General features: G+C 46.2%; 2 protein-coding genes across 3 annotated transcripts in view; one reads left to right on the top strand and one right to left on the bottom strand.

Annotated features, from left to right (window-relative positions):
• NUDT2 (nudix hydrolase 2) overlaps nt 1-10,952 on the top strand; it is an 11,503-nt gene extending 551 nt beyond the window's left edge. Inside the window, exons 2-3 of the mRNA XM_032779865.2 lie at nt 3,843-3,992; nt 9,216-10,952. Coding sequence (XP_032635756.1) covers nt 3,857-3,992; nt 9,216-9,529 — 450 coding nt within the window. The 5' untranslated portion in view covers nt 3,843-3,856 and the 3' untranslated portion in view covers nt 9,530-10,952. The remainder of the gene's footprint in view (nt 1-3,842; nt 3,993-9,215) is intronic.
• A 981-nt stretch (nt 10,953-11,933) lies between these two features.
• Nucleotides 11,934-26,434, bottom strand: part of LOC116824513 (uncharacterized) — a 19,318-nt gene continuing 4,817 nt past the window's right edge. The window contains exons 2-6 of one of the 2 annotated variants that reach the window (XM_075066817.1): nt 18,949-19,416; nt 14,431-14,571; nt 14,014-14,079; nt 13,281-13,371; nt 11,934-12,398 (exon numbers count right to left, since the gene is read on the bottom strand). In XM_075066817.1, coding sequence (XP_074922918.1) covers nt 12,194-12,398; nt 13,281-13,371; nt 14,014-14,079; nt 14,431-14,571; nt 18,949-19,416 — 971 coding nt within the window. In that variant the 3' untranslated portion in view covers nt 11,934-12,193. The remainder of the gene's footprint in view (nt 12,399-13,280; nt 13,372-14,013; nt 14,080-14,430; nt 14,572-18,948; nt 19,417-26,434) is intronic. The other variant, XM_075066818.1, reaches the window with a different exon arrangement.

Raw genomic sequence — 26,434 nt, 5'->3', positions numbered from 1 at the left:
GCCTTGGGGTTGATTAGGGGAGAGGAGGGGCCTTGGGGTTGATTGGGGGGGAGAGGGGGCCCTGGGAGTGATTGGGCCCTTGGGGTTGATTGGGGGGGGAGAGAGGGGGGCCTTGGAGTTGATTAGGGGAGAGGAGGGGCCTTGGGGTTGATTGGGAGAGAGAGGGGGGAGCTAACACTATTGTGGGAGTGGGTGGACCCAGCCCCTCGATTCCCAGTTTACTGTCCCACCTCCAGCACATGCTTTGCACTGTGCGCTGCCCTGGTTCAGCCTGAAGGGCGCACACGCCCCTTGTTTCCTAGTGTGCATGCACTGCTCTCACCCAGAGCACCCAGACCCCTCCTCTTCCCAGCATGTGCTGCGTTGCCCTGACCGAAGAGTTACAGACCCCATCCCATCCTACCACTTCCATGCATTACTAGCGCTGCAACCCCACGTTTTCAAAAATCATGAGTCAGGCCCCAGAAAATTATGGGATTGAAAATCATAACAAGATTTCTAACAACACAATACAGCTGGGGTTCTTTTTACTTGCCTTCTGGGATTTGTGCCTCTAGGGGTCATGTTTTCAAGCTTTGCACCACAGTCAGGATTAGACACTTATTTTTTAGTTTTAAATGAAAATGGAGGGTCTCACATTTCCACGTGGCTTTAAAAAACATGACACATAGTACAAGAATTACAATAAGATCACGTTGGCTGAGTTCTCTTCCCAGCTCTGCCGCTGACCCTGGCACTAGTTAAAGCACTATAGAAGGGGTAGATATTACTCTGCTTTGATCTGCGCAACCTGGATCTCCTCTTCCTTCTGCATCTGCTACTCAACCTCCAGCAGCCCAGCTCCTTCTCTTCTCCATGTATGCTATTCCTCCCTGAATGGAGTGGCCTGGCCAAGTAGGCCAAGCCACTTCTCAGAGTGTGCTGCTCCACCTCTACCTAAATGTCTCACTGTTTCATGCCCTGCCTCAACCCAAGTGGCCTTGAACTCTGTGTCTCCAACAAGCACTATTACCTCCTTGGTTCAAGTTAGAACACAGCATACTAGGAGCCAGCTGGCAGTTGGTGGTAGCAGAGGGTGAGGCTGCTCCCTGCCTAATTCTCCAGTGGGTTTTTGGGGACCCACAAACGATACAGCCAGCTCCACCAGAAAGAGTGATGTCTCTCTACTGTGCTTTGTTAAACAGGAATCACAGCACTTAGCTGCCTCATGGATGGGGCCCTACCAAATTCATGGTCCAGTTTGGTCGATTTCACGGTCATAGAATTTTAAAAATTGTAAATTTTATGATTTCAGTTATTTAAATCTGAAATTTCACAGTGCTGTAATTGTCGGCGTTCTGACCTAAAAAGGAGTTGGGGGGGGGGGGGTCGAAAGGTTATTGTAGGGAGGCTTGTGGTACTGCTACCCTTACTTCTGCACTGCTGCTGCATTCAGAGCTGGGCAGCCAGAGAGTGGCAGCTGCTGACCAGGGGCCCAGCTCTGAAGGCAGAGCCGCCACCAGCAGCACCACAGAAGTAAGGATAGTATGGTACCACTGCTGCTTTCAGAGCTGGGCCCTTGGTCAGCAGTCATCACTCTCTTGCCATCCAACACTGAAGGCAGCAGTGCAGAAGTAAGAGCGGCATGGTATGGTATTGCCACCCTTAGTTCTGTGTTGCTGCTAGCGGGGCTCTGCCTTCAGAGCTGGATGTTCCACCAACAGCCACTGATCTTCGGCCGCCCAGCTCTGAAGGCAGTGTGACCCCCCATCTCCCCCAAATAACTTTGTAACCCCTCACAACTCCCTTCTGGTCAGAACCCCCAATTTGAGAAATGCTGGTCCCCCATGAATCTGTAGTATAAGGTAAAAGCACACAAAAGACCAGATTTCATGGTCCATGACGTATTTTTCATGGCAGTGAATTTGGTAAGGCCCTACTCATGAAGGGCTGGAAGATGAATCAGTTAATATCTGTAGATGATGAACTCTTGAAATGCCAAGTATTATTTGCTTCATGTGCTGACTGCTTTTTCTTGGCTCTGTGAGAAATACAGGAATGAGCGGAAGGTTGAAGAGACGTAGTGTTAAGTTGTCATTGAAAAGTTTGGTGAGGGGACTTGAGAACCACGTGTGCTTGATGGAGAAATGGCTGGGTGAGATTTTCTGGCCTGTATTATACAGGAGGTCAGACTCACTAGATGATATAGTGGTTCCTTCTGGCCTTAAAAGCTATGAATATGTACATAGGGTGCAAAGAGCAGATCCTGAGTAGATGTTTAGAATGAACCAGCTGGCGGTGGGGGACATGGTTGCAGGTTAATACACACCTGGGCTAGTCCTGGTTTCACTTGTTTCCAGCAGGGCTGGTGTCTGCTATCTAGGCACAACTCACAGCTGGACGTGTTTTCTTGGACACAGATGTGCTTTGCAACTGAGAATTGGTGACAGGCTTCAGAGTGGAGGTTATTCCCGTGTCTAGCTTCCATACTCTTGAAGCTTGGAATTTCCAGGCGTCTATAGGATATCGTGCTAATATCTTACATAATTGATTTGCATTGGAACAGACCTGAAGAGCAGATAGAATCACTCCTAATGATTTCAGCTCCTCCAGAATGGATACATACAAATCTCAGAGCTTTGCTGCTTACCCTCCTGCCACAGGTGCCTTACCAATGGGTGGAAATACTGGCATAGCTTGCAGCATATTGACAGCAACTAAACAGTAGGGGAGCAGCCTTGCTACTGGTTAGTCAGAACAGCTGGATACTAACCTGGGACTGCCACAGCTTCCTGGACAAGTCACTTCCCCTCTCTGTGCCTTAATTTTCCCATCTGTAAAATGGAGGTAACAGTATCACCTCTGTATACAACTATGCCTTTTTACATTACAACCTAGTAGGTAGAGCCATGGAAACAGGGGTCCTGGACCACTGGATTTCCCCTTCTCACTTCTACCACTGACTTGCTGGCCAGCCCTGTGCAAGCTGTATCACATCTGGAAAATAGCTTGTGTAATACTGTGCTACTTCCCGTGCGTTTTAAGGTGTAAGCAGTCTCTGAGGATAGAAGACTTAGAAATGGAATATTTATCATTGACTTCCCTTTGTTTTATTCTCTTCTCTTCCAGTATTCTTTGTGGTTTGTAGTTAACAACTGCTAAGATTTCATGCTCAAACAGCTGGAACCAGTTGAGCTTGTTTGATTTTTGTGTCAGGTTTTGTGTAGTTTGTGACGTGGTGGTTTCAAGGCAAAGGAAAGAGAATATGCTTTCACCCTGATAAGCAGAGGTGTAACTATAACTACTGACACTGTTATGTGCATGTCTGCATGCATGCTGGAGAGAAACATCATGGAGAAGTTTGGGGTGTCCATCTGAACTCTAGCAGAGCGCCGTAGCATGGTTGTCCAAACAAATCACCAGGGGCCAGTTCAGAGGAGTTTAACAAAAATATATTTTAAATCAGAAAAAAAAACCAACAGACAAAACACACCTTTCTATACTATCATATCAGTGCATTTACCCATCCAGAGTACTCCCAATTTCTTATAACAGGCCTAGCTTCCCCTAGATGACCAGTCCTAAAATTATGACTGTAGCTGAGATGGAGACAGGAGTTTTACAGAGGGCGTCCTTATCCAGAATCCTGCAGAGAAAGGAAGTTTTCCCCCGTCCTGACTGCCTGGGTAATTGACAGTTTGTCTAGCAAATCAGCTGTCTCCCCCTCACTTCTGGTTCAGTAAGGGCTTTACCCATCCTATACTTCACTTCGAGTGCAGTTGCCTCCGTAGATGCTGCATTACGGAGCTGTTATTCCTGTTTGTAATGATTCATCCTTGCGGTCGTATTTGCTCTCATTGCAGGTAGTAGGAGGGCCATGGCTCTAAGAGCATGTGGCTTGATAATCTACAGGAGGCTACAGGCAGGATCCCCTTCTTCTAAAGTCAGTGACAACATCGAATATCTTCTCCTGCAGACATCCTATGGCACGCATCACTGGACCCCACCAAAAGGTGATGTTCGTTCCAATAACGCTAACAGAGATCAGCACTAATGTTCCTTGTATCCAAGAACCAGAGACACTGTAGAATGTAAAGACCTCTAAGGGCAAATAGTCTAATGGCTTCCAGTCTTTTGTGGCAATTGGGACAATTAACTGTATTAGCACCAGAGCTGTGTCCCTCACAGTTTATTCAGCTGCATGCACCTGATCCTGCATTGAAGCTTGGGCAATGGCCAGACTTGGGTTTGCATTAGCCCAGTCTCTATGGCAAGTAGAATGTGCGTAACTAAATGGGAGGCAAGCACTGGCAGTACCCTGGGGTGTAGCATAGAGGCTCATCACTGAGGTGAAGATTTTTGCCATGGACAGGTCATGGGCAGTAAACAACATTTCACAGGAGCCCGTAACCTGTCTGTGCTCTCACTAAAAATAACCAGGGGGCAGGGCTAGGTCGGGGGGAGGAATGACATCTGGAGTCCTGTTGCGGGGTATGGGGGAAAACTGCCAAGCCTCCCTGCCATAGCAGGGACACAGCCCATGCTCCAGCAGTTTCAGCCACAGCAGGGGCGTACAGCCCCTACTCCGGAGCTGGCCACAGTTGCAGGGCAGAGAAGTAGTCCCAGCTTCAACCCCAGCCACAGGCGCACAGCCCCAGCCAGGGTGGGGGAGGAAGGGGGCACACGACCCTCACTGCAGCCCCTGCTGCAGGCCACAGGGCAGGGGCACACAGCCTCAACTCCAGCCCCAGCTGCAAGCTGGGGGCAGGAGCTCACGGCCCCAGATCCAGCCACAGCTGCAGGGCAGGGGTGCATAGTCCCGCCTCCAGCCTGGCTTCAGCTGCTGACAGTTGAAGCCAAAGAAATCACAGAGGTCACGGAATCCATGAGTGCCCTGACCTCTGTGTCTAAATCGCAGCCTTACTCATCACTCATGGTGAATGGCAGAGAAGGCATTTAGTTGAACCTCCCTCAGACTCTGGCAGTGGGGAGCATTCAACACAGAAATCACTTTTAACTTTCAGATTTAGTCTCTCTTCCCACTTCCTCAACTCATCTTGATAGTTTCTGGATATCCCAGACACAATGTTGCACGTGCTCATCACACCTAGATAAATATTTATTTTGTACAGTGCACTAACCAAAACAATCTCGTAGCATAAGCTCAGTGCAACTCTGCCCCATACAAAGAAAAAGGTAGGCAAAGCTCTCCCCGTATCCTCTGAGCCAAAAACATGGGTAAGTAGAATTTGCAGCGTGCCAGAAAGCCAGCAAATCTGGACTGTGACCATCCACTGTGTAAAGAGAGTTCCGTGACTGAGCGTTCCTCATCAAGAAACTCCTGCCGCTAGTCACAAGTGTTCCAGCTGATCCTAGCTGCCACAGTATCCCAGAGGGATATAGAGGCACCTCAGATAGCCAGGACCCACACCATTTAGGACTTTTTAGGTCCATACCATTATGGCAATCTTTGATTTTATCTGGAAACAAACTGGTATCCATTGCAGATCCTGGAATACAAAGTGAAGGAGCCATTGCGTTCTGCAGTATCTGCAGTTGTTGAATGGGCTTCAGGCATAACTAGAGCACATTGGTATTGATAAAATCTGAAGTCATGGATAAATGTGGCAAAGTCCAGATTTGAAAGAAAAAGTCATAACCATCTTGCCAAGAGCACATGGGTAGAAAAGCCACTTTGAGCCACAACAGTTTTTTGATCTTTTAAAAGTAACTTATTCAGCCCCAAGCCCCATAGTATCACTTTGTACTTCCAAATTCCGAAAGGCAGGCAGAGCTCTGCTTCATCGTCTCCGGATGCTTCCCTTAGCCTACCAGCATCAACTACCTCTCCTTTGATGTGAGTCCCAAATTCAGCTAAATACTTAGAAAACTGACACTGTTGCCTGAACCTGATGAAAAGAGAGATGTAGAGCTAACTGACCTCCCACAGCCTAATGGCATGACAGCCTAACCTTTGAAATGGATCAGGTCTCAGATGAGGAGTCATTGGAGAGCAGGGAGCCCCAGTGTCATGTACTCTCATTGGCCTTTCTTGCTCAGGCTACTGCGTGTTGTACCATCTGAAGCTCACCCTCATGCTACAGCAGGACTGCATGGAGGTGATGCTTTCCGTACCACATCCCCCATAGCCGTCTTGCATGCATACCTAACGGGAGGGGTAGGAGTGCTGAACCTTGTAGTACACATGGCAGAGATCTTGGGGCATAGGCAGAATGATCCCACTCGTGTCTCTGGTGCTCTCAGGGGAAAAAGAGCAGAGCCACTTGAGGGCAGTTCTGGGCTCTGCAGGTGTTGTGCGCAACACCCTGTGATCAGTCACACTGAAGGCTGCAGATGGGGGGGTGGAGGATCAAAACAGGCACTTTTGCCCAGATTCTCAAGGTATTAGGCTCCTAACTTTCACTGATTTCCCTTTAAGGATCTGGGTCTCTGTCTTTTCCCATCATCAGGTATGGACCAAAAAAACCTATAGCTGTCTCTATAGCAGATCTAAAGGCATATTCACTCCTGGTAATGCCACAAGTGTCTTACCATTACTTTCACCATAACCTTCCTCTGTTGCCTTAGCTGGGGTGGTTGGTGTCATTGCCGATATGCCCCTGGTACTTAAGAAGGGTCGATGAAGAGCATCTGGCTTACTGACACACCCATTAGCATGGTATCTAGGCTTCAACAAATTTATATAAGGCAGTGTTTCAACTTAAATAAAATTGAGGTCGTGCTGATAGGGAGAGGGAAATGATTAGAGAAGTTGGTATGTCAACCTCTGTCTTTCTGGAGGATGTCTGCCATCAGATTATCAAGTTGGTGCCCACTACTGGGAGCCTGTTTGAGCCCTTGCTGATCCTAGATTTGCAGTTATGAATAGTGGTATAAAATAAGTCTTTCCCTCTATAGGTGGCTGGGAGGCTGCACATCCCATTACAGCCCTGTGTTGAAACCAGTCGAGTTACACCATGAGTGAACTGAGCCCTTTATATTGTTTTCCTTCTGAAAGTTACTTTGACTCCCAGTTGCATGTGCTTTTCTGAGCCCTTGCCTGGTTTGTTCTATTTATATCCCTGTCTGGAATTTTCATGAGAAAACTAAATCTGGCTTTTCTCAGGGAAAGTAAAAACAACTTGGGAATGATATATTTATCCCTGCTTGAAATGGTGATTGTGATCCTGAGGAATCCAGAGTGAATGGAGAGAACTAGAATAGTAACACGGCTGGCTGGAGGGACGGCTTGGAGAGGGAATGAGAAATAACCTTACTCCAAGCTGCTACATGCCGCAGTACTGTCATCCCATTGCAGCGACATTGGTCTCTTTAATTTGATATTAGTCGTACAGCTACCCAGCAGCTTCCATCCAAACCACTTTAGAAACATTACTAATTGTGTGTGTATGTGGATAGTTTTCGTAATCTCTTGATTCACCACTGAAACGGAGCCACATGTAGGGGAGGTGAACCACAACTCCTCCTGAATAGTGCAGAGCTACACTAATAATCATAGAATATCAGGGTTGGAAGGGACGTCAGGAGGGATCTAGTCCAACCCCCTGCTCAAAGCAGGACCAATCCCCAACTAAATCATCCCAGCCAGGGCTTTGTCAAGCCTGACCTTAAAAACCTCTAAGGAAGGAGATTCCACCACCTCCCTAGGTGACCCATCCCAGTGCTTCACCACCTTCCTAGTGAAGAAGGTTTTCCTAATATCCAACCTAAATCTCCCACAAAATAATAATTATTTTGTATCAACTTACAAAAAATGTTGGGACAAGACGTGAAGAAGAATGCCAAATCTGATTCAAACTGCCTGGGGAAATGTAGGTAGGCATAATCTACCAATGTTGGATCCAGGACATGGACTAGCATCTTTCTCTTATTAAAAATGCCAGGTGGTTGTTAATGATCAGGAACCTCCCTTTTATATTTCGGATGAAAGATGGCACTTCCTGCGCACAGTGCCCTAGCAGGCCAATGGGTCACTACTGATTCAGAGGAAAGAGCATGTCCTACTGACCCATGAAACCAGTGTTCCTTACTTGGGTGAAAGACCTCTATCGACCTTGTCCAGATCAGCGTGGCTTGTGACATCTCATAAGATGATATAGCAGCCTTCTTCCTTCATCAGTCCCCTTTTTGCTAGTCTCTGACGCAGTATTGGTGGCTGACTGCTTAGATGCCCTGGGCAGGAAGGGAAGCCTAGTTTTATTTATTTAGTCTGCAAAAGAGAAGAGTGAGGGGGGAACGTGATAGCTGCTTTCAACTACCTGAAAGGGGGTTCCAAAGAGGATGAATCTAGGAGGTTCTCAGTGGTAGAGGATGACAGAACAAGGAGTAATGGTCTCAAGTTGCAGTGGGGAGGTTTAGGTTGGATATTAGGAAAACTTTTTCACTAGGAGGGTGGTGAAGCACTGGAATGGGTTACCTAGAGAGGTGGTGGAATCTCCTTCCTTAGAGGTTTTTAAGGTCAGGCTTGACAAAGCCCTGACTGGGATGATTTAGTTGGGGGTTGGTCCTGCTTTGAGTAGGGGGTTGGACTAGATGACCTCTTGAGGTCCCTTCCAACCCTGATATTCTATGATTCACTACTCAGCAGTTTTCGTGTTTTGATATAAAACAATGATGAACACTGACGATCAAGTGCTTGGTGCTGCCCTTCATGAGCATCAGGCTTGTTGACTTCCTTATTCTGGTTCCTGGAGGCCTGCTTATGCATCCCTTTTGTTGAGTAGTTTGTATTCATGTGTGACATCCCACTGACTTTGATGGGCTTGCTTGCTTGATTAAAAGGTGCAGAATCAGGCCCTAAGCCACTTAAGGCACAGCGTTAATGAATCCTGTTCTGCTTAGTCAGAAATATGGTCTCTTCATCTGGGGCTTTGCAGGTGTGCAGGGCTCCAATAGGAACACAGAACCGGAAAGGAGGAGAATAACTGGGACCAGATTTCTGGCACATATAGGGCACTGGATGCTGATTGGCAGTGTCAGCATACGTGGGATGAACCCTAATTCTAAAGCCCTTGAGATGGACATAAATAGGTTTGAAATGCAATGTGTGTTCTCCAATCTTGAATGCAAATGGGTCTAAACAACAGGACACATGAGCTGTTCTTCATGGCAAATCAGATACTACATATGTGTTTTCCCTATTGCTAATCGAACGAACACAATCTGAACAGCCAGTTTTCTTTTCAGAGACTTATTTTTCTCCCCTCCCTGGGCAGGCCATGTGGATCCAGGTGAAGATGACCTGCAGACAGCCCTGCGGGAGACACAGGAAGAGGCGGGACTCAATTCCAGTCAGTTCACCCTCATTGAAGGGTTTAAGAAGGAACTGCAATACACTGTCAGCAGCAAACCCAAAACAGTCATCTACTGGCTGGCAGAAATGAACGACTGTAACACAGAGATCAAGCTCTCAGATGAGCATCAGGCTTTTCGTTGGCTGAAGCTGGAAGAGGCCTGCAAATGCGCTGAGTATAAGGAGATGCAGGCAGCACTCAGAGCTGTGCATCAGTTTCTCTGTTCCAAAGCATAAATACTTCCATGGGGGAAAATGGGGATTTTTAAAAGAAACCTGGGCTGCTCTTTTAACAAGAATAAAACGAGGGTTGTGCAGAAATGTAACTTTTATACCAACCTGCTATGTGGAGTTAAGATACTCTGAGCTTCTGTGAAGCTTGTGCTTTTACTCCCCTAGATTACCCTAGCTCACATAAAGAAGCATGGTCTGATCTAAGCATGAACCAGAGAGCTCTGAGATCAAATACCTGCACTGACTATCCCTCCCCTTGTTGCTTTTATCAGGTCACTTATGCCCTGAATGTCAGAAGTGTTGAGCAGCTGCAGGTCCTATTGAAAATCGAATCCTTGACCTCTCCTGACACCAGAAGGACGGTATGGAGAAAGGGAGCATACAGAGAATTTTAATAATAAAATACAATTACAAAAATTAGATTCTGCGTTTCAAACAGAAGAGCAGTAGTCAGAACTGCTGGGCTCTATTCCCAGCTTCACTGACTCCTGGTAACTTGGGCAAGTTGTTTCATCTTTGCCAACTGTACCATGAGTTGTATTTCCTTACCTTGTACATTTAATGTTTGCAAAGCGCTTTGAGAGCCTGGGATGGAAGTTGTTAGAGATGACTAAAATTTAACTGATAATTTCTAACCCCCTCTGCTATTTTTGTTGTCTCTTATTTTGGTCTATGTCTCACACGTTGAAGGTCAGCGGTATATTATACACTCGGTCTTGGTGGCCTAATGAGTTTATGCCTACTTTGAGCTGAGGACCTTCTGCTCTAGAAATCTAAGCTAATGCTGAATCTCCAGTAGCTGTATTAATATTCCCTATGGGTTGCAGTCCCTAGTGGGCAATGCGGTCACTTGCCGTTGAGCACATCTGGCATTCCATGCAATAGCTAGCAGTGCTATGTACACAAGAGCTAGAAAGAGTGAGAGCTATAATTAATTCTTATCTGTGGGCCTTATCTCCCAAGGTGCTAAGCCACTGAACACCTTTAGCTCCCACTAACATCAGTAGAGATTGAGAGCACTCAGCTCCTTGTAGGATTGGGACCATTTTATCTTTAAAGAATGATTTGCACAGATACAGCAGCGTATTGTGCCTTAGCAAGAGAAATGATTTCAACTCTCCTGATATTTTTTTAAACTCAACTTTATTATGAACACCGTTTCAAACCAAATGTCAGGGAGTGATGAATAGCATGGTAGGGAGGGTGTCGTGTTAGTAACAGGCAGAACAATAAAAGAGCAAAGTTGTTTTTGTTTTTTTTTAAGAAAATCAGTAAAGCAAGAGAAATGACTAATAATGTGTGCTGTTTCACAGTCATATTTTCATGGTTATTTTTCAGCTTCTGCTTAACCAACACCATGTAAACATTGCTTTGTTTAAGTGCAAGAATATATATTAAACCAGAATACAGAGCCATTTTCAAGTAACCCATTCTACCCAGTCAACAGTAGTGAACAGCCATTGGCAAAACAAAAAGTGCTGTATTAGTTAAAGCCATGGTTGGTAGCTGCATTTTAATGGCACTCCATATGTAGCATTCATTAAGTACTTTGTGATTTGGAGGGATGAAAAGTGCTGTAGAATTGTAAATTAGTGTTGTGGACCAGGAATATAAAACTCTTGGTGAGTCAGCTGCTCTGCCATCAACTGGTTCGCAATGGTTCAGGATGGAAAGGTGGCGTTCAATGTCGTTTATTTAGAGAAAAGAAACTGTTCTTCCTTAATATTTTAGGGGGGGAAACTTCAGCAAATGGCTGGAGAATGTCAGGGATGGTCATTTTGTTTTTGGCTGCTGAAGGCAGAGCTGATAAGTCACAAATTCTCTTATGGCCAAAGTCATTGAGCGGTTTTTTGAGTGCGTAGCTGGCTCGGGGATCCAGGTTTCCACTTTGAAGTCAAATCAAACCCTACCAAGATTTGTGTATTCACCTTTCCATTTGACTTGGAGGAATAAACATTTCCTCTGTGATCAGTGGTGCTAGAATCCAAAGGAAAGCAAAAGGCAAGGAACATTAGGAACCAGCCAGCCAGGCTCTCTGTGGTTACATATGGGTCTCCATACAGAATAAATCAGAACCCTGGACAAAGTTTAAGCACTGTGCACCCAGGGCCGGCTCCAGGCATCAGCCGACCAAGCACGTGCTTGGGGTGGCATCTTGGGGTGGGGTGGCACTCGGGTGGTGTTTTTTGTTTTGTTTTGTTTTTGTTTTGGCCCGGTGGCGCTGGAGGGGTTTTTTTGTTTGTTTTTGTTTCTGTTTCGGCCGGGCGGTGCTTGGGGGGGGTGGGAGTGGGATCTAGACGGCACGGTGCTTGGAGGGGCGGGGACTTGGGCGGCGCAGCGCTTGGGAGGGGTTCGGCAACACTCGGGGGGTGGGGGACTGTTACGGCGGGGGGGTGCTCTTTTTTTTTTGCTTGGGGCAGCAAAAAAGGTTAGAGCCGGCCCTGTATGCACCTCAACAAACAGAACACAATCTGCCCTGTCTGCTATAACTTTGTGCTGCATCATGTGATGGTTCTCAAGTGTTAAACAGTGTTTGCTGGTTTCTATCAAAACCATTAGGCTACTGAAGAAAATTCACTAGGGATAGATTGTTCCCAGTGGGAGTATTTTATCAGAGGGCACTATAGTATAGAAGCAACGGGCTCAGTTAGTTGGGAGGTAGCCCATCTAAAAGTTAGCTTTATCAAAAAGGGGAGTGACGGTCCCATCCTTCCACTCAATCAGTATTTCCCCATGCTGCAAGGAAGAGGAATGAGAGGCTGGTGTGCTGCTTTGCCAGCTGCCTGCTGTCACCATTAATGGAGACTGCTCCTGTAAGGCAGCTCTGCTGCAGCTCTCTGGGTAGCTCTTCAGAGCAGAGAGCTTCTTCTTCCTAAGAGGACAGAAAAAAGTGGGACCAAAAAATCAGTTATTTCATCTAAAATTTCATTTATATCCAAGGTGGGCAATGCCCTTCTCAACAGATTTAGTAATTGCATCTGCCTGTCATTTGTTTTCCCATGTGAATTTAGAGCTGAATCAGCAGCCCTGGAGCCTGAATCCTTTATCCCCAGAACAGGAATGCTGTAGGCGGCAGCAGCAAGCTTCCCACACAGACCTGCCCCTCTCTGGGTATAATGTGATTGAAAGGGATGAGGGAGAAGACGTTATCAGCTGCATTTTGGAGGGATGAAGCAGCAGGAGGCCAGAGAGGAGACGATTATACAGTAGAACCTCAGAGTTACGAACTGATCAGTCAATCGCACACCTCGTTTGGAATCAGAAGTACGCAATCAGGCAGCAGCAGAGACGACGAAAAAGCAAGTGCAATACAGCACTGTCTTAAACTTTCCCTTTAAAAAAAGATTTGACAAGAGAAGGAAACTGTTTTTGTGCTTGTTTCATTTAATTTAAGATGGTTAAAAGCAGCATTTTTCTTCTGCGCAGTAAAGTTTCAACGCTGTATTAAGTCAATTGTTCAGTTGTAAATTTTTCAGAGGACATCCATAACATTTTGTTCAGAGTTATGAACAACCTCCATTCCTGAGGTGTTTGTAACTCCGAGGTTCTACAATAGTCAAAGGGGAGAGATGACCAGAACACGGACAAAACTTTCAGAGATGGGGATGGGAAGGGGTGGGGACATAGTAACAGGACTTGAGAGCCTGCATGTGGCCTGAAGATTACATGCTAGTACATGTGTGGCTTTCAGGCCTTTAACTGCACAGCTGTGACAACAGGAAAGCAGCTAAGGGAGAAACTTCATCCCACGTACTTGTTGTAACGAACATTCAGAGTCAGTATAATCAGCCCCAGTATAAATGCGAAGGGGCTGAGGACTAGCATGGCTGTCTTCCACTTGGTGGCTGAAATGGAATCAAATTGCACAATTATACACATTTTCCTCACTTAACCCCTTTGCTGTGTTATTCTGTCATATTGCTCCAGACTAAAATGGACCGTTAGAGCCTCATCAAGAGTTGCAGAGGATGTGGGTGGGGGAGGTGACTTATGAGTGGTCTCCTTGTTCATGGGGTCATGGGTCAGTTTTGCCATATGCTCACGGCTGCATTTTTACAGCCTGTCCTTGGCAGGTTCCCCCACTTTCTCAGCGGGTAATGAATATTCAGAATTCTCTGCCCTGCAATCCAGAGTTCTGGGATGCAAAGGGTAGCAGGAGCAAGGGACAGCAACTGTTGGATATCAACAGTAAGCTCAGGGTGGAGTGGGATTCAGCGCTCAATCACGGTAACTCTTACTCCCATGCTGGGGGTGCAGCTGATCCCCAGGAGGAATTTCTCCCCCCAGGGCATACTGCAGGCAGTTGGATGAAGGGGGGTGCTTTAGTTCTTTCTGGAGCACTGAGCAGCATCAGCATCAGATAGCACCAAGTGGGGTGGGGGGCATATCCCACAGGATCAGTTTCCTATTTGCAGGGAGAGGAAGAGACGTTGGTACCCACACTCCACCCTGTCTTTTCCCTTTTCTCATTGGTTGTTTCAACATACCTGTAGGCCTGGCCCCAGCACCTTTCCCTCGGTGTCCAGGTTGATTTTTAAATTGGCCAGATACTTCTGTGGGGGTGGGGAAGGAGCAGAGACACACACATTAGTGGGCTGTACTGCTGAACAGGGGGGAGCATTGCACTGCATTATCCTTTCTCTTTATGGCTACGCGTTACTTGCAGGACCCCTTGCTATCAGGGTGGGAAGAGCTTGGGAGCCCGGCTGTAGCGCTAGGGTGCTATGAATGGCTGTGCGCCACTCTCATTCTGACTCTAGCACATCTGGGGCAGCCAGAGCCCCACATCAGTACACTGCTTCCCACTGCCCAGACAAGCGTCACAGCGGTGTGACGTGACAGGGACCAAACTACAGCCTCTGCTGCGCTTCAGACACGTGCATTCAAGAGAGCAAATCACCCACCCTCCTCCATTGCTAGAAGCATCTGGTCGCTCCGTGGTGGAGGAACTGTGCTGTTAAACTCAGCCAACGTGGAGGCAGGCAACTCCATCAGAGAGCCCCTGGAGCTGGTGTGGATCTTTGCAGAGGAACTGATGGTTTTAGCTTAGAAAGAGAAAACAAAGATGCAGACAGTTATTGTTTATTCATGATACAGCACCATGGGCTTGCATGTCCCTCAGCAAACCACACTGGGACAAAGCCTGCCCTGGCTTATTTCTCCTGCAGCCTCCCTGAGGTAGTTTAGACTGCATGATTCGCAAGGGCCTGATCCAGTGGGGCCCTCAATTTTCATGAATTTCAAACTGAGAGCACTCAGCAGCTTGCAAGATCAGACCGGTGGTCAGGGCAGCATTTGGCCCGTGGGGTTAGACAAGGTCCCTGTTCTGAGGAACATCCAGTCTAAGGAGGATGAGCACGATCCAAACAAACAGTTAAAAGCTGAAGCACAACGGAGGGTGCAGGCAGAGTCAGAGCTGAGATACACCCACATGTCTTCCTGACATGTTAAATGACTGGACATGGCCAAATGGATATTAAATGATAGGATATGTTGTTATGAGCATTACTGACAAATGAAGTAGGCACAAGCTTTTCAGTTATCAAATGCTGGTGATTAAGTATCTGAAAGCTCTAAGCACCAAAGACTAGGGGAGTTATTTTGGATGGTCTAGGGGTACATGACTAGCATACTGACCTTGGCACTGCAAGGGTAGACCCTTTATGTTAGTGGCAAATCAGAGCCCCCTTCCCCTGTTCTTGATCATCTGTCTAGATTGGGTAGCAGAAGGAGAGGAGGTCCCCTGCCTCTGGGATACAATCGTTCCATTAGATGCTGCTGTGGGAGCAGAGATGTCATGCCAGCCTCTCTGGAGAATTCACAGTGTGTATAACCAGGAGTGATGCTATTACACCAAACAGTGTAGGGAATAAAAGGAGACCTGCACTCCAGGGGCAACAGCTTCATTGTCTGAATGAAGAGCTGTGGGGTCCAGCTGGTCTTAGTCTTGGAGAAAGTAAAGGGATTGTGGGGAGCAAGGGACTAATTTACCAAGCAACTCAAACAACCCGAGAGAAGAGTGAAGCTTTAATATCAGGAAAAACCTTGTGACAGTGAAATAGTGTCCTTAAGGGATTGAGGGGGGGAACTCCATTACATGGGTCACTTACAGAAAGCACTGGACCATTCACTGCATGTCCCAATCCTTTTGTGGTCCCTGGAGCTGAAGAGTAGGGAACGGATGTGATCTCCAGGTGTTTAAGTCTGTAGACAACTTTGTAAGGGAAATGTTCTTGCCATGAACCCATCTCCCAGTTTATAACCCAAATGGGCTGAAAGGAAGGAGGAATCTGATTGGATGGTGAGCTGGCTAATTAACTAAAGGTCCTGGAAACGCTACCATCATCCGATATCTATTGCTGGGAGCTATCTTAGAGTTTAGACATTAGAACTAGTGAAAGCACCAAATCATAGAAACGTAGGACTGGAAGGGACCTAGGCAGATCATTTAGTCCAGTCCCCAGCACCGAGGCAGGACTAAGTATTAGCTCGACCACCCTGATAGGTGTTTGTCTAACTTGTTCTAACTTTTATTACTAAGATGGCAACAGTCACTTAAAAGTGTTGCTCCCATTTTACAGATGAGGAAATTGAAGCACAGGGAAGCTGACTTGCCCAAAGGTACTAGAGCAGTTAGATTTAGAACCCAGATGTTCCTGGCTCTCAGACCAGCGCTCAGGCCAGCAGACCATATCGTCTTCAGTATCTAGTAAGAATGGTGATGCCAAAGGACCCAAAAAGATTTTTCTAGCTCCTTGGCAGGCTGGCTCTGTATTCTAGACTAGTTTTTCCTTCTTAGAAATTAACTGTGACTACCACATGAGCTGCACTGCCCAGCTCCCTGAGGTAGGACCAGGGACAGAGCTATGAACTCATACCCAGTAGATTACACTTCATTTGAAATCAAAAAGAAAACTCTCCCGAAACCATTTGCCAGCTCTTGCGACTTCATCACAAGTCTCTTGATTTCTGGTATTTGTCTTAAAGTTCCGTTATGTGGAATCATGTAACCTCAGCCTTCATTTTTTTTTAACATAAAGTAAGTTTCTCATGATTGAAAAAGGCTTGAAAACGTGACATAAAGGCACCCTAAGGGCCCCAAAACTGGAAGGCAAATAAGGAGACCCCCAAAAAGATCAGTTTGAAATATCATGATTTCAAAGGTAATCTCATTATTTTGGAGGGCCCAGCATGAGGTTTGAACATCTGGGGTTGGCAATATTGAAACAACCAACCTCCTCGCACTATTCTCATTTTCGAACATAAGTGACTTTTAATTGGTTACTTCCCAATTCTGGAATCATGTGTGACCCTAAAAGCCCCTCAATGCCAACTACTCTGTATCAGCAACTCTTGTCAGGCCTGAAAAATTCACTACACCTAACACATGCCTTCCATAGTATTTATCCAAAAAGTGTCCTGTAAGGTATCAAATTAAAGCTGATGACACACCAGTCATTATTATAGCTTTTGAATGTATGTACTGACACTATATAAGGAGTTCTATGGGCTACTAAAAATATGTTTTAAACTATGGAACGAGGCACAGTTGACAAACAGGTTTTTCTGCCAGACAAAGCATGTTCACTTATCCCTGTTTCCAAATTAAAATTAAGCATTGTAAGCCAAACACAATGGGAGCTATATTTGGATTCCCAGTTAACATAAGAATGTGATGTCAGCATGGGTAAACGCTGAAGACAGAACTGCAGGCATTTGTCCTATCACTGGAGTGCATGGTATGCCCACACCTTGAATACTGCATGCAGATGTGGTTGCCCCATCTCAAAAAAGTTATATTGGAATTGGAAACAGTTCAGAAAAGGGCAACAAAAATGATTAGGGGTATAGAATGGCTTCCGTATGAGGAGAGATTAATAAGACTAGGACTTTTCAGCTTGGAAAAGAGGTCTATAAAATCATGAGTGGTATAGAGAAAGTAAATAAGGAAGTGTTATTTACTCCTCATAATACAAGAACAAGGGGCCACCAAATGAAATTAATAGGTAGCAAGTTTAAAACAAACACAAGACAGTATTTTTTTTCAAGCAACTCACTGTCAACCTCTGGAACTCCTGGCCAGAGACAGTTGTGAAGGCCAATACTCAGGAGGGAGCTAGATAGATTCGTGGAGGATAGGTCCTTCAGTGCCTATTAGCCAGGATGGGCAAGAATGGCGTCCCTAGCCTCTCTTTTCCAGAAGCTGGGAATGGGCGACAGGGGATGGATCACTTGATGTTTAGCTACCTGTTCATTCCCTTTGAGGCACCGGCCATTGGCCACTGTCAGAGGACAGGATACTGAGCTTGATGGACCTTTGGTCTGACCCAGTATGGCCGTTCTTACGTTCTCCTGGTAAGTCCTGTGAGTGTCCAGTGATGGGCTGGATGCTACAGAGGGGGATGCCGATAGAAGGGGCTGGTGTGTGTCTGTCACTAGCCTACACAGAGAGACCTGTGGAGACCTGGAAAGCAGAGCTTGTTGGTGGCCAAAGGCTGTTGGTTTTAGGGAACTGTGCCACAGCAGGCATGAGGCAGAACTGCTTCATGCTAAGGGCAGGTAGTGGTGAGGTGCCTCAGAACCCTGAGTACTCCCAAGAGCTTCACAATGAGCAATATCAACTTCTACTTCTTCCCCTTCCTTGCTGGGGTTAGGGTGTGGTGGTTTGCAATATAAGAAGATCAGATTAGATGATTGTGGTCAGCAGATCACAAGGGTGAGGAAAGATGGGCGATTTCATGAGGGATGAGTGAACTGGTTGGAACTGAACAGAGAAAGAGAATTCTCAGCAGTCTACTGCTCTGAAAATTGAATCAAGCTTTCTTTTCCTTTCCTTTTTTTTAAACAGCCTCTCAATAATGCAGATAACTTAAAAAAAATGTTTTTCTGATCAATTCAGAGTAGGAGTGTGATGATAGAGGAGGTAGTTAGTCTGAGATATTAGGGCCCATCCACTAGTAGGAAGTATCACAAATCCCACGAATGAAAGCCTGACTTTAATGAACCGGCCACCCTACTTTTAGCAAACCCCAAAGTTTCAGGCGATTCAGAGAATATTACAAACTATAACATGCTCATCTCCCAAATAGGTTTTAAACTATGTAGCAAGGCAGAACTGACAAGCAGGGTTGTCAGAAACCTTTAGAGGTTTGCTCATCACTAGTTTTATATGTTGATATATAGGGACGCAAACCTGTGAAGTGCTGAGCACCTGTCATTTGCCCTGGAATCAATGGTAGCTGAGGGTGTTTGGGATGTCCCTAAAGCTTCTCAGTATCTCACAAGACCAGGGCCAGAGCAATCATGCATGATAATGATTTTACATGAACTACCAGCCTGTTAAGTCAGGTGTTAGATGGATTCTAGGTGATGGATCCCAAAGAGTAATTGGGTTGCTAATGGTTAAATCCACCTCTTCTTACTTTTGTGAACCCCCACCAACGCAGCTACAGCTTCCTGCATCGGGTCACCAAGCCTCGTAGCCACTGTGGGGCTGACAGCACAGATGGTTTCATCTGACAGGGTCTTCCACTTGCTGAACTTGTCTTTCTTCCGGGACACAAAGACCCTGTGGCCTGGCTTCGTGTTGAGATGCAAGCCCAGGCCGTGCAAGGTCAAGTGTCCCTTCTTGCTGCAAGCCCACATTTGGCGCTCCCTGTCCCCACATGACTCCAGGTAGGCTGATGCGAACTCCTGCGGCTTCTGGATGGTCAGGCACTGTTTGGTTTTAAGGCTGACGATGGACTTTGTTCTGGGGTCCCACCTCCATTGCTGCTGCTGGGCATGCAGCTTGCAATCAGCCAGGCTGATCTGGTCGCTCTCCTGTTGAGCGACCTGCATGCACTTTTCCAGCCGGATGTTCTTTATGAGGAAGCTTTGCCCCTCTGATACTACAGTACAATCAAAGCACAGTTTAGAACTTTACATGTACAAGACAAACACTTCTGCAGAGCATCAGTCATTAGCTAATGCCTAGGAAAAAAGAAACTCTTAGCCTACCACTTGTTGCTGCATTTTCATATTCTAGATATAAAAAAAAAAAATAGCCACCCTCTAAGTTTTAATTTCCTAGGGTTGCATTTCTTAGAGGAAGGCATGGTGCATTGGTACCAAGGAGCAAGGCTGGAAAGAAGTAATAATGTTGTCATTAATGTGTAAAGCCAATAGAAAAAAAGTTACAAATTTCACAGCCTTTTTTTTCAATTTATATGAAATTTTTAAAAAAACTGGAAAATTTCAGTCAGCTATAGAGCCAGTGAGAAACCTCCCAAAATCTGATGATTTTTTTCCTAGCAGAATTAAGTTTTTCCTATGAAAAAATGTATTGAAATTCAAAAAATGTTGACAAGCTCAGTTAATCTCACTTAGTACTTCACTGTGATCACTATGCTGGCTCTGTGGCTACTTCCTGTGGCAACAATGGAAATAAAACAGCGAGCCTTAAAAACACTGGAAATGATTAGATAAGGTGACTCACAACTTTTCAATCGACAATACAATTATTGCGTCCAGTATCACTGCCCAGATGTCAGGGTTCCAGATCTGAGAAGGCCCAGGCAACTGAGTTACCAACCTAGTGATGGTTCATAGACCTGCTCTATAATTCTCTCATAGCTGTAGGAAGACAGCCCGGGTCACAGTACTGTTAGCTTTTGAACTTCTGTATTGATCATTTTTTGCAATGAGCAACAAAGGTTCCGGGGCCTTTAACGGGTAGATCCCAGCCAGTCAACCGAAAAGATTGCATCTGTATTCATTCCAAAATCAACCATAAATCTGACCCATGAGCATCCTGAAATACCCTTTAAACACTCTACCATACATCTCTAATAGATTCATCTCCTGCTGCACAAAACATATTATGTCCCTACCAAACCTTGAATGATAATTTGATTTTGAAGAAAGAAGTATGGAAACAAATGTTTCAGATTCTCACCACATTTCCCCTAAGTCATTAAAAAAATCTTTGTAACTTTAAGGATTTGATCATTTATTCCCCCAGTGGTGAAAAATTCTCACATTCACTCCGAGAGTTAAAACCTGCAAAGCCTGAAGGAAAAAGTCTGAAATGTGAAGAACAAGAAGGAGATTGAATGATGACTTTAGAATGCAATCCTAATAATGATCTTAACATCTTCCTCTGCAGAATTTCCCCTCTTGGCACAAAGGACAATACCTTTCATTGGCATCAAGTCACTAGCTCAGTATGTGAAGAGACTGAGTGACAAAGCAAACAAAACTTAGGGCACAGCAGGGTGCGAAGGAAACAATAGATTAAAGACCTGTTAGGTTTGCTTGTAGGAAACTCCAGTCTCCTGCTAGACTACATGCCTAATATTGTTCGTTAATTCAGGAAAAAGTACTAAGGGACTTTCTGGCTGTTTCTGAACCTACTGAGAAGAGAATGGGCAGAGTTTGCTTTTCAGCTTCTAAAATGTTATTTAATTGAAATATGAATACATTAAACGCTTAATGCTGGTGAACAAGGAGAGAGAGAGGCCTAGACAGTGAAATGCTCCGTTTATCCATAGACAGTTACAGTATGGGCCACAGCAGAGTGAATATCTCTAGAGCCTTGTGCGGATACAAAATTTGTATCCACATCCTATCTGTGATCCACAATTTTTTGGGGGGGGAAAATGTAAACGTATCCAGTGAACGACACTTGATATCAGTTTGTTTTCTCAGAGATGCAACCTTCCTCCCTGGTTATGAGAAAGGAAAACGAATGAATAGGTTTCCCCAGTCACTTACCTCTCCTCTCAGTGGTACATGTACCCCCGGGACCTGGGCCTTTTTGTAAAGCAGGGAGGGAAATAATTGCAGCAGCCCCTTCTTAAAGTACTGGCAGCAACAAAGACCCGGTGACCAGCAATCCCAGTTTGGCTGTGATAGTATCAGGCTTATACAAGTGGCCCCAGTAACCTCATGACCAAGCCAGTGTCCCACCTTGAGAAACTCATCTCAGGTGTCTGAGATCTAGCAGCGTTCAGGGGAACCCCTTTCTATAAAGATGTGTCTTGGGCTGACAGTAAGGCTGGTGCAAGGGTGGCATCAGGCGGGCATAGTTCAACCTGGGGAATACCCCTCAAGGCAGAAAGTTTCTATCCCTCCTAGGCCCTTCACTGCCTTTGCTGCAAATCTGGGTATTGTCATAATGTCAAGGGTAACTGCATTTGTATTGTACCTTCATGGTGCCTTGAGGGCACCCACTAAGGTTCCCAGTTCTGAGCTGTCACTTCTCTTGTGTGGAGACCCCTATCTCTCTCCCTTCTGATGGGAGTTTTAAGGCTTCACAGCTCCCTACCTTACACTTCATAACCCCAGCGAGTCAGTCTGCCTAAAGGCCAGCACTGGTGTGTTGCTGTCTCTCCGAGGACTATGACCAGAGTATTGCCAGCAGTTACAAGTTACCACCAAGCTCTTTCTAAGCCAGCACCTTTATTTGTAAGATAAAGGCATTACAGAGAAAACATCAAAAGCAACAGATGTAAACACACACTAAGCATAACAGGAATCACCCAACAGTCTTATGGGGCTCTAGTAGGCCAATGTTTCCCCAGTCCTTCTGCAAGATTGGGGGCCCGCTTAGACAGAAGGTCCTGTCCGTTTGCTGGCTCAGAAAGAAGGCCCTGAGTCAGTTTAATCTCAGCCTTTTTATAGCCAAAGCCCTCTCTTTGTCTGCTGGTCTTTTGAAAATCCTGTTTGAGCCAGTCTGTATGAGCCTCCTGGGGGGTGGGAGTGGACGGTGGAAGTGCCTCTCTTGGAGGTGTTTACCTGAATCACCCCCCACTGCTTCTGGTTCCTGGAGGAGCTGGGGTAACCCTCCCCCCGCAGTTGCACACAATCCCTGGCCCACAGTGATCCATACACTTAACACAATGCAGTCCCCAAACATGCTGCATGGGATTGCAATATTCATCACAGGGGTGTTCCAAGGCAGAAGTGGACGGGAGGAGGAAGGGAGGGGCATGGCTGCAATGGACCTGCACCCTTGCAAAGCCCCAAAGAGGCCAATGAAGCAAAGGCACCTCCTAGGGCAGCCCTTGGAGTTTCCTCAGCCTGTAGCTGCTGAATAGGAGTGTACAAACAGCATCTCCCCTGTCTCAGTGCTCAGACGTGAATCTACCCCTGTGTCTTTCTGCCTCTCCCATCACACCCGGTAATAGACATTGCAGCTGAAATGCCATGGCAATTTTATGGCTGATGCATGAGGCGGAATGAATCCAGCTCCCTCTCCTGGCGCTAGTAGGGGTACCCAAGATAGCAAGCAATTACTGGGCCAGAGCCTGGGTCGGTTTAAAGCAGCACTGCTCCGTGGGAGTCATGACGGGTTACATCAGTGGAGGACCAAGCCCCTGGCAATCAGCAATGAGCTCAGTAAGAACTTGAAGCAAGAAGAGCAGAGGGGTGAGAAGGTGGCAGTACTACAGGATGGCTCTTCTGGTAGCTGCCCTTTAGGTCTTCCTCAGCCGTTGTGACATAGAGAAAACTCACAACGAAGTCAAGGACAGTTTGCCAAGCAAGGAGGGTTTTGTTTGTTTTCAAAGTGCCTCCATTTGGAAGGCAGCAGGGGAAAGCTCTGTTGCAAATGGTTGTAAAAGCAAACACAGATTCCTAAAGCTCAAAGCCTGAAGGTTAATAATATAGGGGAAATAGTTAAATATTAGCAATTGGAGAGCACAGAAATGTGGAGCCAGATTTCAAACCTCTTTAGGGCATAAGACAAGTGCTACATGGGCCCTGTGCAAGCTCTCTGAACAGGGGTCGATGTTACCCTTTAATGCTTAGTTATAAGGTGGCAGACAAAGAGGGGGAGAGAAGATATAGTAACATAGAGCACTAGCTTCCAAGTTATCAGTCCCGAAGAAAAACTGTACTTTAGTGTAACCCATATCAGCATTATCCAAAGCATAGGCTGTGTCCTCTTGAAGGTGTGATGCTCTAGCTGCCAGGGGAGGCTCTGACAGACTTTCAGCTGTTTTCCAGAATCTCAGCTTTTGTTTAAAAGAAAAAGTTAGTCTCTAACTATTATGGTTGCGGAGAAAAGCTTCAAAATGTGACCCAAGCGAACTCATCTGAATTTGCAGAGAGCCTGAAACAATAGCTGTGAAGTGTGAACTACCCCGTCCATTTCACTGGATGCAGATGCAGTGGTGAGACTTTAATGGTCAGCGTGCCTATTTCACTGCTTCTCAAAGCATGTAAGAAAGGAAAGGAAGGATCCTAGTGTCAAGAACTAAAATATGGGCACACCCTTAACAAGGCCTGCCAGAATTAAAGGAGTGGGTATGGTTGTTTCCTTTTCCGGAAGCTGGGCTGTAAACACCATAATGTTTTAATACATGTGTTTGCCCATTCATTCTTTCAAGCCAAGAGGGAGAAACACACAGTCACCGAGTATTTCTAAAGAAAAACCCAGGAGGCATCTGGTTAAATACTCATAACCATCAAAGGCTTTTGTGGTTAATACCATCTCTGGAAAATGCTGCAAGGACAGAGCTTCCATTCCCCGTTGACAGCTCCTTATGACAGGTGGATCTGTGGCCATTTTTCTTACAGCTCCTCTACAGTGATTTTGTCTCTGTGCAAAGCCCAGCACAAGGTTTATGTGGGGATTAAGTCCTCTTCTGAGGATGTTAAGTAGTGGATAAGCCCTGTACTGGTCCCCTGCACAGAGGTCAATTTCATCCCTCATGTGGATGCTCAAACAGCCTATCATCTGTAACCCTTCTTCCAGGGGCCGCCAGCAACAACAGGGGCCGGGTTCAATACCTAGGGGTTCCTTTTCGACAATACAACACAAAACCAGCTCGAGCCTCCACCGAGTAACTTGGGAAAATTACACGCCACCCCTGGGCGCCTCTAAGAGGCATAACTTCCCCTCTCGTAAGCACAGAGTCTGAGTGTAGAAAAGAATATTTGAATGAAAGGAGGGAAGTAACTCGGCGTTAATTAGGGAAAATGCCACAAGCAGGATTCATAAACCTAAAACTGTGAGGAGGACACCCACCCCAGAGTGCTTGGGGCACTGCCTCATGTTCTTGAGTTCTACAACCAAAAGTTCCTTGTTCTGTGCCCTTCTCTGCTCCCCTCACCATACCCCACTCATAGTGGTTGTCCTGGCTCAGTGAGGCCCCACGTTCAAAGGTGCATCTGTGTGAGTTCACCTCCCACCTGGGGAAGAAGGCACCTTGCTCACTCTGCAATCTGAGCACTTGTGCTGGCTGACCGCCCCGCCGCTCATCCCTCTCCTATGGCCACCTCGCCAGCTGACTGTCAGTCACCTTCTGCTGCCATCTGCCTCTCTGCTGTGACCTCTGACCAAAAGGGTAATTCAGGCCTTGGGACAGAATGAGTCTGACATCCCTGCATTAAGTCCAGGGCCAGCTCCAGGCACAAGCACTCCAAGCAGGTGCTTCAGGCGGCAATCTGCAAGGGGCGGCAGTCCGTGTGTTTTTGGCCCCAAGCAGCGCACCGAAGTGCCGGCGCGGATGGCAGGGGCAGTCTGGGTGCCATTAGGGCATCTCATGTTTTTCCGTGGCAGCAGCTTCTATGTTCACCTGTCTGCAGTGGTGCAGCTTCTGTTTTCCGGCTGAAGACAGCAGCTGCTGCCGAATTGCCGCCACTGCAGAAACGCGCATGCAACCCTAATGGCACTGCCCCTGCTGTCAGCGTCAGCAATTCGGCTCGCTGCTTGGGGCAGCAAAAACAGTAGAGCTGGCCCTGATTAGGTCCCCTCTTAAGGCTGGTTTACACGGCACAGCAACCCGCACACAGGAAGTATGAGTTCTAGAGAAGTGCACATCACTGCGCTGCGTAGACAAACCCTAAGGAATGCATCTTCCAACGCACTGAACAGGAGGTTCAAGCAAGGTGCGTATTGCTCCATCTCTGATTTCCATAGATCTAAGCTGCTGCCCCACATCCAAATATATCGTTGGAGCTTGCATATGGCAGCGAGGCCACCCGATACCCCAGTGAGGTAGGTAGGTAAGAAGAGTTTTTATCCATTGGAGAGAGAGGTAAGTGAGGCACAGAGAAATTAAAGCCGGAGGTAGGGGACAAAAATTAGGAACCTAAGCCCATAGATAGATAGATAAATAAGTGGTGTGATTTTCAAAAGGGCTGAGCACTTACAATACCCGTGCAATGCTCAGTGGTTTGAGCATTGGCCTGCTAAACCCAGGAATGTGAGTTCAGTCCTTGAGGGGACCATTTAGGGAACTGGGGTAAAAATCTGTCTGGGGATTGGTCCTGCTTTGAGAAGCGGGTTGGACTCGATGACCTCCTGTCAAGGTATTATTTCCACTTTGAACTTTAGCGTCCAGAAAGTGGGGACCTGCATGTACCCTTTTAAGCTTAATTTCTAGCTTAGATCTGATAACGCTGCCACCAACCAAAAATATAGTGATTTGGTACACTTTCTCTCCCCCAAAATCCTTCCCTGGGGAACCCAAGACCCAAACCCTTTGGGTCTTAAAACAAAGAGGAATAAACCATTCCCCCTCCTTCTTTCTCCCTCTCAGACTTTCCCTGAGAGATTACTGATCCAAACTCCTTGGATCCTAAAACAGAGAGAAATTAACCTTTCCCCCCCTTCCCTCCCCCCACCATTCCCTGGTGAGTTCAGACTCAATCCCTTTGTCTTACACAAGGAAAAAAAATCAATCAGATTTTTAAAAAAGAAAGCTTTTAATTAAAGCAAGAAAAAAGTAAAAATTATCTCTGTAAAAGCAAAATGGAAAATGTTTATAGGGTCTAAGCTTTACATAAACTAGGGGGCCTCCCTCCCCCCTAGCTTAAAATACAAGTTACAGCAAACAGAGGTAAAATATCCTTCCAGCAAAATACACATTTGCAAATAAAAAAAACAAACATAAAAACTAATCCGCCTTCTATCTANGA

The sequence above is a fragment of the Chelonoidis abingdonii genome, chromosome 6, assembly GCF_003597395.2.
Source record: "Chelonoidis abingdonii isolate Lonesome George chromosome 6, CheloAbing_2.0, whole genome shotgun sequence".
Lineage (NCBI taxonomy): Eukaryota > Metazoa > Chordata > Testudines > Testudinidae > Chelonoidis > Chelonoidis abingdonii.
This window is presented reverse-complemented; position numbering and strand designations above follow the sequence as displayed.